Genomic DNA, 16,870 nt, shown 5'->3' with positions numbered 1-16,870 from the left:
CTTTGTTATTTATATAATTAATTTTTAAACTGATAAAGTGTCATGGTACTCGAGAGAATTTATGGTTTAGTCGCAATTCTGGGAAATGTTTGAGTAATTTCGTATAGTTGCTGTTTGGTGCAGGATCTGGTTAAGAGACATTTATTTTCTTTACTATGGGGTCATTTGCTCATAACGGAGCATAAAATTTTGACACGTAATAATTCCCAGTTTTTTGGGTTACGTAATAAGCAAACGACCTCTATGAAAGTGGTTAAGAATCTTAATTTGCCTGTTCTTGTGTGTAAGATGCAGTTTGAAAAAGATCTCGAAATCTTCTCGATTTTTGTTGGATTCCTGAGAGGCATAAAACGGCAAACCGCATTTTTACCCAAATAGTAGTTTGAAATCATAAATGACAGTACCGCAAGGTATACTTCGCGTCTTACCTTTGATGTGGTGAGCTAGCGAATATGCTGTACAGAATTGAACTTCAAAAGAGCTCGCCATATTGTCCAACTAATATTTGCTTTAAAGACTTGGCAAAACTCTTATTAAAATATAACAAATCCTTTCTAAAAAATCAAAAGCTTCGCCAATTGTTTATTTAACATCCTAAAAATACTGCTCATATTACTCGTTGAAGTCCATAAAGATTTAGATCATAAAACATAGCCAGCTTAGCAAGCACATTTTCAAAAATAGAAGCTTTACAGCAAAAAATTGATCATGCTCCGTCATTTTTCCGCCAATATTTTTACAGTCAATAGCAATCTAATTGAAATTTGATACATATTTAATATTGACCTAGTCGCATGAGAGGCAATTTCATACCCGAGCGTCATAAATGACGAAGGCTCAACCATGGGATCATTAAGGCTTTGCTAAGCTCTTTTAGTAACACTAAATGGAAGTTGTCTCGATTTTTTACCCATATGGACGCTACACAGAGCCAGTTTCCATTCGGTGTTATTAAAACAGCTTTAGCGGAGCCTAAATAGCTTCACGACAGAACGTTCTTCATTTATGTCACTCGGGACAGCACAAAATGATGTTGTAATACAAATCAGCATCAAATTATGCTCGAGGCACCAAAACATAAAAGAATGAAGATGAAATTATAGCCAGATTATATCATAACATTTTTATTTTAATTTCGAGGTATGTTTGAGACACATCAAATGGATATCCAATTCATACATAACAAGATATAAGATAATTAGCGACAAAAGCGTTGCGTAGTCTCATTAATGTTCATAAAAATTCACATCGAATGCTTATAATAGTCTCGCAATTCAATTAACGCAAATCGCTTTTACATTAACTTGTTTGACTTGCCCAACAAATTTTTTTAGGTACTTAACTTGCGGATCTGCAAACAGTAATGTGTTGCGAATGAAATTGAGGGGGAAAATTGATGTAATTATTGACAGGATGTGATTGAGATTATTGGAAGATTGGATTTGATGATTTCTTGGTGAAGATGGAACTGAAGCTCATCGTCTGCTATTTACCCGAACAGACAAGGCTAACAAAGTCGATCATGTTGAATTATATTGATTGTGCATACTTATGAACATGCTTATTTAGGTGATAATGCTCATTGTCTGTTAGGGCTATCTTAAAACCAGGCTTTGAATGTATTGTCTTATCTGGCTGTACAGATCCTCTCTGATCAATGGCCTCTCCTAGTTGGGGTCTAAAACTGACTCTATCTTTGGCTGCCTTTTGTCAATTGAATTACTAGTGTAACTAGTGTATTGCCAAGTGCTATTCTGTCTCTATCAACTGCTACCTTTCGGTGGGAACAAGCATTGGATGGGAACTCTCTTATCCATGTATCTTGTGATCACTTACGTTATCATGACAAATTGCCAATTAAACAGTTATTTATAAATAAATAAACAAAAAATTAAGTGAAATTCAATTTACCATAAATGGCAACAAGACGCAATTAATGTATTAAGACATGCGAGACAAGACACAAAGTTTTTGCGAGACAAGACACAAAATTTTTTTTATTCTTGAATAATCGACTGAAATGCGAAAAAAGAGAAGCAATAAAAATCGATGATAATAAAATTATGATGATGCTGTGCGATAAAGAAGTATGCGTATGGCACATTGTGTACTCAATAGCATTGATTTTAATTCAATGCGATGGATGTAAGCTGAACGGGAAGAATTGAAAGAATCGACAAGAATATCGATTTCTTAAAGGTTTTCATGCCGATTTTGCTTCTTGCAAATCCTTCAGAAGATTCATAATCGCTCTTTTGTTTTCATTATTTGCATACAAATGGACTACAACTGTAAATTCAGTGTGGAAAGACGAGAAGCAAAGAAATACGAGAAATTTATTGCTTTTTTCTGTTCACATAAATCTGATGATGATTTTAAGATACAACAACACAAACAGCACGAAAGTGATTGTCGGGAACCCTTTTTTGGCTTCTTTATCTTCATTGTTCCTTCCTTATTTCTCTATCTTGTTGTTCAATTATGTTGTGCTAATAAATTGTCTCTAATGAATTGTGATGTAATTTCTTCATTCGATCTTCTTAATATTTGACTGCGATGAGTATGTTCGGGTTATGATGAATTCGAGGGTAATGAGCTGAGTGAATTTGGGTGCTGTAATTTTGAATTAGTTAGTAAAAATAAGGGGCATGTCGATAGCATTCAGGAGAAAGGCAAAGGATCAGGAATGAGGAACTTTTTAACGAGTTAAAGTGCACCAGCACTCAGAAGACCTAGTTTTATGTGGGATCGGAACTACTCTTTCGATGACGCTTTTGTCAGCTTATTGTCTTTTCCTCGATAGGAAGGATGTGATCCACATTTCCATTGTATCCGAGTCCCGAATCCATGACTACTTGGTCGGTATCACCATAATTAGGTACCGAAGTATGAAACCATTCCACCATCAAGCCACCACGACTCACGCTTCATGTATATTGCCAAATTATTGGCTTTATCTAGCTGCTCCACAAAAAAGAATACCAACTCCTACAAAAACCAACTCAAATCTTTGTAAAATATGCGTGACTAATAGCAATCAAATAAACTGCAGACTAATAGACCTGAAAAAAATACAGACAATCTTCATCACTCCAACAAGACCCTCCTCAATCACAAATTCCTGTCACAATCGCAAATTATTGACAGAATTGAAAAATTACACCACGTTTCAGTTCTGTTTTCTCGTCAATTATTCTCCTTTAAAATATTTTATCACTTCCGTAAAACACCCGAAGAAATTCCTTTAAATCAATGCAATACAATCAAGCACAATAAACCGTCCCTTTACACAGGAGGAAAGGAACCGAAAAAAAAGATGAAAATAAAAATAATTTCTCTCTTTTATCGCTATTGGGGGAGTTCATTAGTTACGGAATGCACTTAGGGAAGAAGAGGGGTTTGAGGTTATGTTACGTCTCCAAAAATTACTGAATTTGCCACATTGAATCGTATGCCGTGTGCGGTTTCGATAGAAGCTTACCATCGGGGTGTATCGCGAGAAGTAAAAGGTTGTCCACAACTGCCTTTAGTAAACAGGTGATTCTGTTATGAATGAGAGGAGGGGAGGGGGATCAAAAAGTCAATTTTACACGTTACGTCATAACAGCACAGCCCCTATACGAAATTAAATTTCTTCAATTCTCAATGGAAATGCTTTCATTCTTCTTTTTTTATTTCCCCATTCAGAGTGTAGACAATAGAAGAATAATGGAATATAAGGCAAAATGACTTTAAGATGAACGTGACCCATATTTGACCTTTCCACAAAAAAAAATTGCTCACATCCTTTCCATCTGTAAAATTGATTACATTAGGTAACTTTTTCTATCCCGGAACTGACTCTATAATGGACAACAATTGTTTTTAAGCATGAACGTCCATGGACATTCCTTTAAAAATATTTATTTTTCTGGAGCAACTGAAAAAAGTGTTTTTGCGGCAATTTTTGGATTGAATAATTTAATTTAAACTTCCATCGGTCCCTTTTTTGGGATCAAAACATTCCACAACTTACTCAATGTCTTTTGTCTCTCGCTGCTTATGATGCTGATTTAATGCGAAAAGTATGTACCGAGAAGAAAAAATCAGCAAGACAAATGTGTAACCAATTACAATTCGTTGGGTTGACTTTAAATGGCATTCATTACATGTAACGTAATTCATGTAGATTTGACACAAATTGACAATCGTGTTGTGAGCACTGCGTACTGTATTAATGCAAGTTGATTATCGATTAAGTCGGTGAATGATGGAAGGGATTTGAGTGGAAATGATTTATAGACTGCTATAAGCGCATTTTGTAGGTAGATTTGTGATTGAGTTGTGGATGCAATGAAGCTGTTGAAATGAAAATTGACTTAATATGCAAATCTCTTTTATGGAGTAATTGCATGGCTCTTGGCCAAAATTTGTCATAGAACAGAATACAATTTAGAATCTGTCAAAGGTGAATCAAATTTAAAGTCGTCAATAAAATTGCGATATCCTTGATAAATCTAACAATGTCCAAGTAACGTTGATTCCTCATATTCTCAATGCTGTCATCACCCCCGTTGAGAAGCCTCTTTCGATTCACACATTGTGACCAGCAGTCACACAGAGTGTAGACGATGTGGTTTCTTCTTCTATGTAAACGACAAACTACTTGTCATAGTAACTTAAAGAATGTTGGTTTATATCTTTCAGCATATGCACATCCTCTCATAAAATTTTAAAATTTATATATTTTTCAATTTTTATGACTGAATAAGAGCAGCATGTCTGAAATATAGTAATAGTTATACTTCTAATAAAATACGTCCAATTCGAATTCATGCCACCAAAAGTCATTAAATTTTTTTTAAAAATTGTCACTTGAATATCTAGGTTTATACTTCACTTAAAATATGAATCATTTACTTATAACCTAATTAACCGTGATCCTATTGCTTAGATTCGCAAAGCAGAAGTTTGACACCGAAGGTGAACAAATGTGAAGTGTGTACGTTCTCGTGGTATTCACTTACTTAATTACTTCGCTGGACGTACAGATCAATTGTGATCCATGGCATACGCGATATCAACATACTTACTTACTTCGAAGGCCGTACAGATCTACTGTAATCCATGGCCTCCCTCAGATGTCGCTTAAAACTGGTTCTATCGCCGGCTTCCTCCTGCCAATTGCCAATACCAAATGCAATGCTGTCTCTATCGACAGCTTCCTTGATATCAACTGATACCGCTAAATACCGACAAGTGACCGAGACATATGTCGGGATAAGTACGTCATAAGATAGAGTAATGGCATATCCAAACTACCTGGTCTGAAGGGGGACAGCCACACAATCAGGCTAGGGATGATAAAGTTGCCCTACAACGGGTTTACGACCGACCATTTTCGAAATCAACTTGTACAAATAATTCAACAGTTAACTAGCTATTGCATGCAAATCTTCCTTTTTTCTTTAATAATTTACAGCTATTATTGCTTATACACATGCTAGCTGCTGATTTAAAACTTAAAGTCATTTTAAAATTTATTCCACATTAAAACTAGTTAAACAGCCATTACCTCATATATCTCAACGATGAAAAATTGCACTAAAAATAAACACATGCTTCACATAATCTTGTAAATTACCAATGCGTCGATTAGACTGAGGTCATTCAATGTTTTATATGCCATCACGCTTACTGATCTACGACAATAAAAATGCAAATCCATTTACTTTTAAAGTACCACATAAACCTAATTCTGTCTCTCTCTCTGTATGCATACTTTAGATATTATAATACGACTTATGAGTAAATTGAAAATGCTGTATGTAGCATTAATCATTCTTCTCCACTGTTTGATGTTCAAGAGCACTGCAGTATTTTTTATTTTATTTTCTTCTTTGCATCGCTCATGCATAAGTGCTTGAGTATTAGTCGAGTGTGGCAATATCAAAAGCATTTGGAGCTCGTGTATCACTTAACATATGTTGTATTTTGTTAGTGCATTCTCACATCGTTTTCTTTTTTTTTGCTGAATGGTTAGTTCTAATTTATTGTGGATGGGAAGTTTAGTTTGTTAGACTAGAGTTGTTGATAGGTTGCAAAAAATGAAGAATTCTTTGAATAGTTTGATTAATTTGTTATGCAAATAGCAGAATTGTAGCCCTATCAGGCAAAGAGCATGCTTTTAAGAGAGTGCTCTACTTGAATATGCGATTTTAGCATGCTCGCGAGCGTGTCTTTAGTTTATTCTACTATTAAAAGCATGCCACTGTCTCCTAGGAATATTCAATATGGAAGTGTTGTTCAAGCTATGCGTCACTATGCCACATGTATGGCTTCGATCATAGCAAAAAAAAGTTTGGACAACACTACACGAGAGCGGCACTTCGTCACCTAGTTGACAACTGTGTGACAGTTGATTTTGGGTAATTATTGCGGTCAAAAATTAAATTTACAGCATCATGCTGTTTGGGTAAACCAGTGCATTTTCATATTTTTTAATAAGCTATATACTTAATTTGGGACAAAACACAAGCAGCATAATGTAGTCGCTGCTACGTCGCTGCATTGACGGCTAGACTTTTGAGCTCTCTGACGGCTACGTGATGTTTGACAAATTTATTTTTAAGCAAATCTTAAGCAGCATAATGTAGTTGCTAAGTTGCTCCATTGACGAACTTGAGAATCACTTGACGACTACATATCCGCTGATTTTGGTCCATTTTTAAGACCAGAAATGAGACGAGAATAAGATACAGTGTCTAAAACATTGCATGATTGTTTTATAAGCACTAAAATAGAGAAATTCCAATCTGAAACTAACTAAAATTTTGAATTTGCAGGATCTAAAAATTCCATTATGTGAAGTACATCAATTAAAACAATTTCAAAAACTTACTCAATTACTCAAATAATTCATTTAAATAGTCATCCAAAAATAATAATTCTAAGCCTCGCTTAAATTTCAATCACATCATTTAAAGCATCACCATACATTGTACACCATATCTGCATGCATGTATGTATAAGACAGAAGTGAGATGCCTCTGTCAGCAGCAGAAAATTTATTCAATGAATTATGTAGTTATCTTAATTGTAGCTTTAGGCATCGCAATATTCTCAGGAGAGAATTCACTTTCTGACGTAAGCGAACAAACGATGAAAGGAAAAAGAAGTAAAGTAAAAATAAATATTATGAAAAATTTCTCATACACGGCATGGGGAATGATAAAAAAAAGGTGCGACGTTTTGGAACGTAAATTAGCGTTGAATGAAGGTAAAAGAAGTGGTAAAATGAAAGGAGAGAATGGGAGGAAAAGAAGGAATGTGTTAAATTACTTGCTGTCGTTGCGACAACAATCCTTTATGTAGAAACAGTGAGGAAATGAATAATTTTTTTGGAAGATGATGCTACCGTACCTACTCGTTAATTACTTCTTATTTTATGCTCTCCTTAATATTTTTTTTCGGGGCTTTCATTTTTTGGGATGTGAAAATTGATATTGATGTGCAAATATTTACACATTTTGGATTGCTGTCTTATTTTGGGTATTTATGGTGGATGTGAGGAGATTGAAATATTATTACTGAATGAGCTTCTTCTTGTGTTGAAGTGTTATTGATCGAAATTGGATTTTTTATATATCGGAGGAAGTTCAATTGATGCTTAAAAATTTAATTTCCTTTTCTGAGGCAATTTTCTATTTTTATATCAGATGAAAGATGTATTGAGGGAAACATGATATGGAGAAATTCTAGCTTTAGTTTAAAATCAACTGAATTGGTCTGATCATTTGCTTGGACCTATTTTAGGATTAATATTATCCAATATCAGTTCTATTTATCACTTAAACAGAGAAATATCGATTTTCTGTAGCTGAGTCAAAATATTATAAACGCGATCGTGACATTCCCATATAGACGCGTAGGCAGAAAGGGGTCAGACCCTATATCCTGGACTGCACTTCATTAGATTCTATTTGGAAGCCATACGCTATTCGAGATTTTAATATACCAAACCTAATTGCTGACAAAGGCAAAAAAATTTTAAAAACTCCAACCAGAGTTGGAAAAAGTCGGATTTTGTCGCTTACCATCTTCGAATGACGTTGCTAGTTCACTAGCATATAATTGGCATCTAAGCTTTAAAACAATCTCATTACGTGACTACATTATTCCAAAAAATGCGCCTAATAAAATTCTATAAAAATCAACCTTATCACTGTATTTAAATTCTTCCCTCCCATACCCCTAATTTTCTTTATCATTATCATCATCACATTTATACTATAGTGCGTATAATTTATGGCATTACGATGTATATAAACAGTCAGTCTGGCATGCTTTTCACAATTATTGCTTTTGTTGTTATTAAAAATGCGAGAAAAAATTAGAACGAACCACAATTTTCCATTCTTCTTTTTCTGCTTCTTATTTATTTTCATTTTCTAACGCTATTTTAATAAAAATAATGAAATTGTTTACACAACATTAAATAGTTTTTTTTTTTTATGTTGCGGTATTTCCTCGACATTCAGACAAGAAAATAAATATAATTTTTAAACGACTGAACATCGAAGATGAAAAATGAGAAATAAATTCAGATGCCAAGTCAGTTACTTTGTGGTTTTGAATTTTTGATGTTATTTCCGCAATAAACATCTTCTCTCTGTGCTAATCACGTCAATAAACTGTCATCGACTAATAAAAAATTTAACATTCGTATACAGCCGTCATTAACAAATCAATTTTTAGTCAATTTTCATCTCAAAAATCGATTTTCTTTTTGTTTAACAAAAAAAAGTTCAAAAACTTGACAATTCTGTTTTATAAATCTGAGGTTGACTCTTATTCAGTCACCCGAAACGTAACGTTTTTGATTGATTGACTCATAACCAGCATGTTTTGGAGTATTTTCGTATTCTTCAATCATCATAACATTTTCCATTCGTTCTAACGCGAGTGCTTCGACTTTTTGCAGCAGATCAGGATACGAAATGAGCAGGTTTTGAAAATCCTCTTTGCGAAGTCTACAAAGGGGGAGAAAAAAAATTAAAAATCATTGAATGAGTAATGAAATTTTCAATTTTGAGAATAGAATAAATTTTGACAGGAAGATGAAATATTTATAAATCAAATATTTGAATTGAAGCTATGCATAAAATGAATTTATTGGTGATCGTGTTGAGTTATCGAGATATTTTTGAAGAACAGAAATAGAAATCCCGAGCGATGCAAAACAAGAGGAAGGGTTTATATGAAATCTATAATTAGGGTAAATCGACTCAGAACTCTGTCATCATTTTCGGATTCCACTTTAAAGAAGCAGATCGTGTGTAATTTCCAAATTGCTGCCAAATGAAACCTTGTGTCGCACGAGAGTAAAATCGACCCGAGTATACCCAATTAACGAGCTTTTAAGTCTCCGTCACGGAAATATTTATTGATGTCAAATTAAATCATGGGCATTTTTCATGGCTCGAAGTCGACTAGAATTTTGTTTGGAAAGGTAGGTTCTCTCCGACATGTAAAAAGCTTCCCAGTTTATACATTGTTAAATATATTTGGATACTTTAGTCTCTGAAAATGAGGAATTTGAATGATTAACCGACCAATTTTCTCTTCGGTATGCAACTTGTTATGGTAAACTGTAACGACATGACTTCATTATTGATCTGGTCTAACTTATTGCTTTAGTAAAGTCAGAAAATAATTGAAAAAATACCAATCTGGTTGGAATCTGGTTTATAAATATTTTCAAGCTCCAATTCTCATCCCAATAACAATAATACCAATCCGTAGAGTACGAAGAAATTTCTACTAATCTCTAATTCCCTTCAAAACAAACCTCCATAATCATAAAGATTATCGTCAATAGCTTTATATTGTAAACATTCTCCTACACATGTTCAGTCAATTCTACACAAAATTGTAGCAAATTCGTGTGCATAAACCCATCAACTGCATTCCTCACGCAAGCTGTAAAGACAGTAATCAGCTTAAAAATAAACTACATTGTTCTACGTAGTAATCGGTTCTGTAATTTCCAACATGTTTACAATGATCGTCTCCTTTTAATTACCAAAATGCACTTTTTAGATTACAAAACAGATTAAGAACAAAATCAATTTTGACAAACAATTGTTTCTAATTTACTTTAATGATCATTATTGTGTTGGAGTTTATCGAACCTTCTTTTCTACTGTTTATTGCTAATTTATTTTATTGCTTTCGAGTCGATTCAAAGAGAATCAATTTTGTAAATGTTCAACATTAATTTTCAATGTACGAATGCATTTAGCAATTAATAACAACTCAACTAAACCACATTAATGTCTAACGATTAAGACTTTTCTCAAGGGAAATTTTTGTTCCTTTTACATTGTTTTTCTTTAAAGAAAATTGCGAAAAAACAGTCTGAAGCAATTAATTTTTATTCTCATCCTTATTGATAACCTACAAGATGTGTGTGTATGTACAGTGTATTTAGACCCATTAATGAAGGGCAATAAGAAGAGGTGAAGAAGATAATAACAATAAAAATAATAAATGACCATTAAATGCTCGTTGGGAGTTATTGGCAGTAGAGATATGTTAAGGATTAGCTGAGGAAGTGCTTGATTTAATGATCGAATTATACCGATATTCAGGTTTCATGCCACTTAGTGCAGATGACCACTTTTTCTAATAACCTCGACCCACCCAAAAATGCTCTACAAACCCAAATGAAACAGAGCAAAACGCTCATGTCCACTTCTACTTCACAAACCCACCAAATTCCTCAAAAATCTCCCAAAACATCCAATCCACATACAAACCATCCACCACAAATAACTACATAAACATAAAGTTTAACTCACTTGTAGCACTCGGTCATTTCGAGTGCAATCGCCTTACAAAAACGATGTTTATACTCATCAGATATAAATGACATTTCACCAAAATAATCTCCATCCGTAAAATGGCATACTTCTTTGTCACTTGGTGTGTATAAAGCCACTGATCCCGATGTTATGAAATAAACTGATGTACCAATTTCACCGACTGCATAAATGACATCGCCTTCAAAAAATAATTCCATACTGAGTACGGAGATGATTCTCATTACGAGATACGATGGTAGATTCTCAAAGAATGGAGAATTTTCAACTAGCTGTCGTGTATTATGGACCATTATCTCCTGTCTCAACGATACCGAAATGGTTTTAAGAATTTCTTGTTCGTTAAAGTAATTTTTGCAGAACATGTAGTCATAGTTGCTTTTCAGTTTTATTTTTGTGGATTTTGGTAAGCGATTACACGATGTGTATTTATTCAGTTGCACCATCATCTCATCGTACCGTAATGTAGAGCTACGTACACCTTGTATAAGTCGATAGATGGAAGCTAATGTGATGTAAAGACTAACACGTCCAACAATTGTGAGAATAGATGCATAAATTTTATCAAAATACATTTTTGGTTGTAATTCCTTTACATATCCTGTTCCCATTACTGTCTTGATGCTCTTGAACAGGCAGATCACATATTTACCTAGCGCATCGTGCTTGTAAAATATTTCATTTTCAAACCAAGCATCAACTTTGACATTTTTTTCAAATCGTCCCATCATGACGCCTGGCAATATATGAAGACATGCTGTCCAATGAATGAATATTATCCAGTACATGACTAGCTGAAAGATGTCCAAAAATTCATCGCTCATCTGAAATCTTGATAGTGCTCGTTTACAATATTTTATAAAGGTTGACAATCGGCAAATGCGTAAAAGTGTTGTAATTTTGATAAAATGTGATTCCATATCATTTGGACCTAAGTTGAATGCGAGGCCAATGAAAAATGGGATGTTTGTTAAAAAGTCAAAGACGAATAAGCCTCGGAGATATTCTTCAGCGATTTGTTTCTTATCCAGTGTAATCTAAAAGATGAAATGAAAAAAAAAAAGGTTTTTTTGGCAAAATGTATATGTAGTAAAAGGAAGTGACATTGAGATTGTTATGAGAATACTTTACATTTTTTTTTTCAAATCTTTAAAATTAAAGGAAATGGAGCTTCTTTTGTGTAGCTTTTAGCTTTTAAGTTGCTTCAATAAACCGTGGTTTTAATTATCAAAAAGGGTAGCTGTTGTTAGCGTGGTTAAATAAAATTGTGAAAATATGCGAGGGAACTGACATTATTTAATGAATTAATTTTAGTAAGTTTAACCTTGAGTTTTATGTTTGATGAAATTTTGTAATAAAAATTTCAAACCTATTGGTGGAAGGTGTCAATCTGCGGAACGGACCACTTGCGGAACATGAACTGTTAAGCAACAATCCAGCTTTTGCCAATTCTGTTACCGAATTTTAAGGAGGATTTGATTAAGAACCGCAGATTTTTTTATATGCGGTTTTTATATACGCAGACTTGTGATTTTAGACTGTACCTTATAGTTCGTCCAAGGTTGCAAACCTGTATTTTGTATCTGCAGGTATATTGTTTTGGACCTACCCTCATTTCAAGCATGTATCCCTTCATGTAGTTCGGATTTTATCATGTATCAAAACTCGTAATTGACTCAAATTTCACAAGAATTCAAGTCGAGTATTCCATTTAAAATGTGAGTCGTCTTAGAGCTCACTCGTATCTTGCTCCTTAATACGTTACTTGTCCCTAAAAGCTCTAGATATTTCTTAAAAAATTTTGATGCCACATGAACAACCCTAACTTGAATTAATTAGGATATTGGATAAAAACCCAATCCGGACATACATATTCACAATGTATCATAGAATGTCACGCAATAGACCAATCTATTGGCATGTGTTTATGAGTCAAAGCTCAGTGGACAAGCCAAGCTAGGTTTGCCATATGTTTGATGATACAAAACTAGACAGAATAAGCGAAAACACACACAAATACGATGTAAATCAGAGTGCGGCAACCTGAAAATCGAAAATTCGACATTTGATTGTCGAATTTTTTCTCAAAATTCGATGTTTCATTAGAAAATTTAAAAATAATTAGACAGTTAGCAATTTTGTAACAAAATAAATATTTTCGAAGTTTTCATTAGAAATTCTCATTCTAATACAAATTTCGAAGCTTCTAATATCCTAATACAATTCACTTGATGTGGTTTAACGTTATTTTGTGCATAAATTTGCTTAAAATTTTTTTGTAAACATTGAAAATTTTTTCAATGTGTTTTGGAATAATCGGTTATTTCTTCATAACGGACATTTATTTTTTGAAAGAAGTAACGAAAAAAATAATTCAAACAAAAAAATAACAGAAATTTTTCAGATAGCCGCACTCTGATGTAAATATTAAAATTCTAATAAAATCTAAACTCTATCTAACTCTATATTAGGCCAAGATTTCATCGCCATTGAAACCATAATTCAAGCAAGAAAATAATAGATTCGCGATGATTTGTTTTTATTTACGCTGCGAGCATAAAGTGCGCTATTGTTTTCCACCAACGCAAAAAACATTTTCCCTTCAATTATTTATATTAAAAGTTTTGCCTTGAAACCACACTTACATGCACACCATTATGATTTCAAATATGAGAAAAGAACTTTCCTTCAAAAGACTTAACGTAAAAAAAGAAGATAAAAAAATAAGAAGCAAATAAAGGAATTTCTTTTCTGTAAAATCATCCTCAAATGGATATTATAAGCAGGGTGGGTGAGTTAAATCAAAACTCAAAAATAAACTCACTTTTCGTTGAGTTGAATTTGAATTTGAGTTTTTTTTTCTTTGAAATTGAGTTTGAGTTTTTTGAAAAAATTCAAACTCAATACAAAATGAGTTGAGTTTTGAGTTTGAATTTAAACTCAAATCAAACTCACCTTGAATAAAAAATTCATTAATTGAATTCCTGAAAAATTTTGAGAGATGTTCACTTTTTGTGTGAATTAATATGATTTGCTGAACATTTCATCTGTTCCTGGTTAGTTTATGCATTTCATGCCCAACAAATTGGTTTTCTGGAGTTCCAACTGAAATAAAAATTACAGCAACCAATGACTTTCTAAACTTTCATGAGAAAAATATTATTTGTTGATTCTTAAGTGTTTTGTGGCTTATTGCTTGCAGAAAATGGAGCCCACATAGATGAGCGTGATCTAAGATGATTGGAAGTAGCTGAATGTGAGGAACAGATCACTTCCAATGATACAAAATATTATTTTAATCCATTTGATTGTATGAAGTGTTCTGAATTGGATTTAGTCACTCCGAGTACTGAAAGGGCACTGGAACTGCCTGGTTCCTCTACATCCACAAAAAAATTTTTTGTTCCTTTTTCATCAAGGAATCACCTCTGAAAGTTTGAAAATTTTTGTTGGAACTGACCGGTTCCTTTGGTACCTGCTGTAAATTGACAATTTTTATGAAGTTCCAAAATCATACAGCATTATTTTCAGATGTATGCAGCTATGAGGTACCAAAGGAACCGGTCAGTTCCAACAAAAATTTTCAAACTTTCAGAGGTGATTCCTTGATGAAAAAGGAACAAAAAATTTTTTTGTGGATGTAGAGGAACCAGGCAGTTCCAGTGCCCTTTCAGTACTCTGAGTGATAACAAACAACATGTCTTATTTGCATGGAGAAAATTGCATGAAAAAAGATTTTTCAGCACTGGAAGTGACCAGTTACTCATTTGTGGTCATATCCAGCAATAATCCATAATATTCAGTCATTTCTTGCAAGCAATAAGCCACAAACAACAGAAGAATCAACAAATAATATTTTTCTCACGAAAGTTCAGAAAGTCATTGGTTGCTGTAATTTTTATTTCAAATATTTTGGAACCAAAAGATCCAGGAACAAATTTAAAGCCAGGTGCAATTCCGATCATATTGCAGTATTCAATTTAATTTATGAAAAATCTAAAGAAATCTCCATAAGAGAATTTTTAATTCAAGGTGAGTTTGGATTTGAGTTTAAACTCAAACTCAAAACTCAACTCAACTTGAGTTTTGAGTTTAAAAAAAAACTCAAACTCATTTTCGAAATGAAAAAAACTCAAATTCAAATTCAAACTCATTTTTTCAATGAATTTAAATCAAACTCTCATTTTGAGTTTTGAGTTTTGATTTATTTCACAAAACTCTCCCCACCCTGATTATAAGAAGAGGAAAAAGCTCTTTTTGTGGGTCAGTGCTTTAAGGCTTAATGGTACGAAGAAGACAATTTTATTTCAAGAGCGATCAAGAATTAATAACAGAATGTCTGGGTGGTTTCTAATTTTAAACTTATTTTTTCTGAGTGACTGAATGCTGGATATTTTATAATGGATGGAGTTGGGAATACAGTGGGATGCTATATGTATGTAGATGGATGTGTGGTTGAAGGATGAACTATGGGAAATTGTTCATGGCTTGAGATAAAAGAATGGTATTTATATATGACCTTGATCTGTTCTGTGAACATTGAGTGACTATCTAATTGGTTTCAAAGAATGCTTGTTCCATTTTTAAAGCTTGGAAAATTGAGAAAATTCCATAAAATCTATACTTAATAATTGTAAAAAAACTTGAATTGCTCTTTTGTTTTTAAAAAGGATACAGTCACACTATAGACATATCCAAAAGGGTGTTAGTAAGAGTTCTGGAGATCGAGATCAAAATTTTCCAGTCTCGTTCAAAAAAGATTTGTCGATCCCAGAGTCGAGTTTGGTCTCGTCCCTATTCTTAGTCCTGGTGTCGGTTCTGATCTCGGTCCTGGTTTTGGTTCTAGTCTCGGTCCTGTTCTTGGCCTTGTTCGCGGTCTTGGTCTTGTCTCAGTCTCGGGCTCAGTCTAGGTCTCGTTACCGGTTCCAGTCTTAGACTCAATCCCAGTCTCAAACTTGATCCCAGTCTCAATTTCGGCCCCAATTTTGGTTTTGGTCTCAATGCAACCGAGACTTTGAGACACTCGAGGTGTTTAAGTCAAAATCCCTAATTATCCATACAAACTCTTCAATTTTCGAGAGTAAAAATCCAACAAACCTAATTTCTTACATTCCATTACCATAAATTTCAAAACCTCTACCTAAAGAAAATGTTTTGGCTACGTCGGCGTAAGCCCCTGAGCCACTCTAAGTGACAGTGATAAGTTTATATTCAGAAATCTCAACCTAAGAAAAGCTTTTGAGAATCCATATAATAAGGTCTATTTTTAGCCAACAACAAACAGTTTGTTATGTAAAAAGTCAATCAATCATTAAAAATTGATGTCTGCTCTGAATGGCTTCTCTTAAGGTCAAGTATCAGGTGACAGCTTCAATATTATTTTTCACATTTTATCTCTTTAAGGAAAAAAGCTTTCCATGTTCATAAATTGCATGCAAAATGTCTATTTAAGGTACTACATATCTCTAATGTCCCTATTTATAATTTTTTTCTACAACATAATCGACATCCAACTCACCTCATAATTCTTTTGAAATCCCATAAAGAACCTCATCACCATATCAACAATACAAGATATTTTAACAACTTCCATTATATTCATATTGCCAAAATCATTCTCAGGATTATCGTCAACATAATCCATGTATTGGATAGGAACATAAATCAATCCAATAAGAAATATCGCTGCCATAAAGAACTCCCATATTAGTTTGAAGCGTGAAAACGGATGTATAGTCATTGGATGATTTTCCAAATGGGATTTCATTTCATTGACCACAGATGAATGACTGTTAAAGTATTCCGTTGCTATAAACGATTGCGGATTAATCGTTGTCCATTTAATGATGATTTTTTTCAATTTTGATCGGCCACTTAAATGCTTTCGGAGTAGATCATCATCATCCTTCAATTTACAAACATGTCCAAATTTCTCATAATATTTCATTACTTTTTCTTGCTTTTATTACTTTCGAGTTTGCCTTTTTTTATTACACTTGCGACTTGAG

The 16,870-nt window shown here is 33.5% G+C and overlaps 2 protein-coding genes across 2 annotated transcripts in view; one reads left to right on the top strand and one right to left on the bottom strand.

Moving 5' to 3' along the window:
- LOC139097260 (monocarboxylate transporter 1-like) overlaps window positions 1-16,870 on the top strand; it is a 203,102-nt gene that overhangs the window by 17,445 nt on the left and 168,787 nt on the right. The gene's annotated exons all lie outside the window — the stretch shown is intronic.
- Window positions 8,834-16,809, bottom strand: LOC139097255 (potassium/sodium hyperpolarization-activated cyclic nucleotide-gated channel 2-like). The gene is made up of 3 exons (XM_070649046.1): window positions 16,381-16,809; window positions 10,842-11,899; window positions 8,834-9,011 (listed from the first exon to the last, which is right to left on the bottom strand). Exons 1-3 carry the CDS (start codon window positions 16,807-16,809, stop codon window positions 8,834-8,836), a joined length of 1,665 nt encoding a protein of 554 aa, XP_070505147.1.

The sequence above is a fragment of the Chironomus tepperi genome, unplaced genomic scaffold, assembly GCF_022539635.2.
Source record: "Chironomus tepperi strain 1889 unplaced genomic scaffold, CSIRO-AGI_Ctep_v1 contig_418, whole genome shotgun sequence".
Taxonomy (NCBI): Eukaryota; Metazoa; Arthropoda; class Insecta; order Diptera; family Chironomidae; genus Chironomus; species Chironomus tepperi.
The sequence above is the reverse complement of the archived record's forward strand: the minus strand, read 5'-3'. Positions and strand labels throughout refer to the sequence as shown.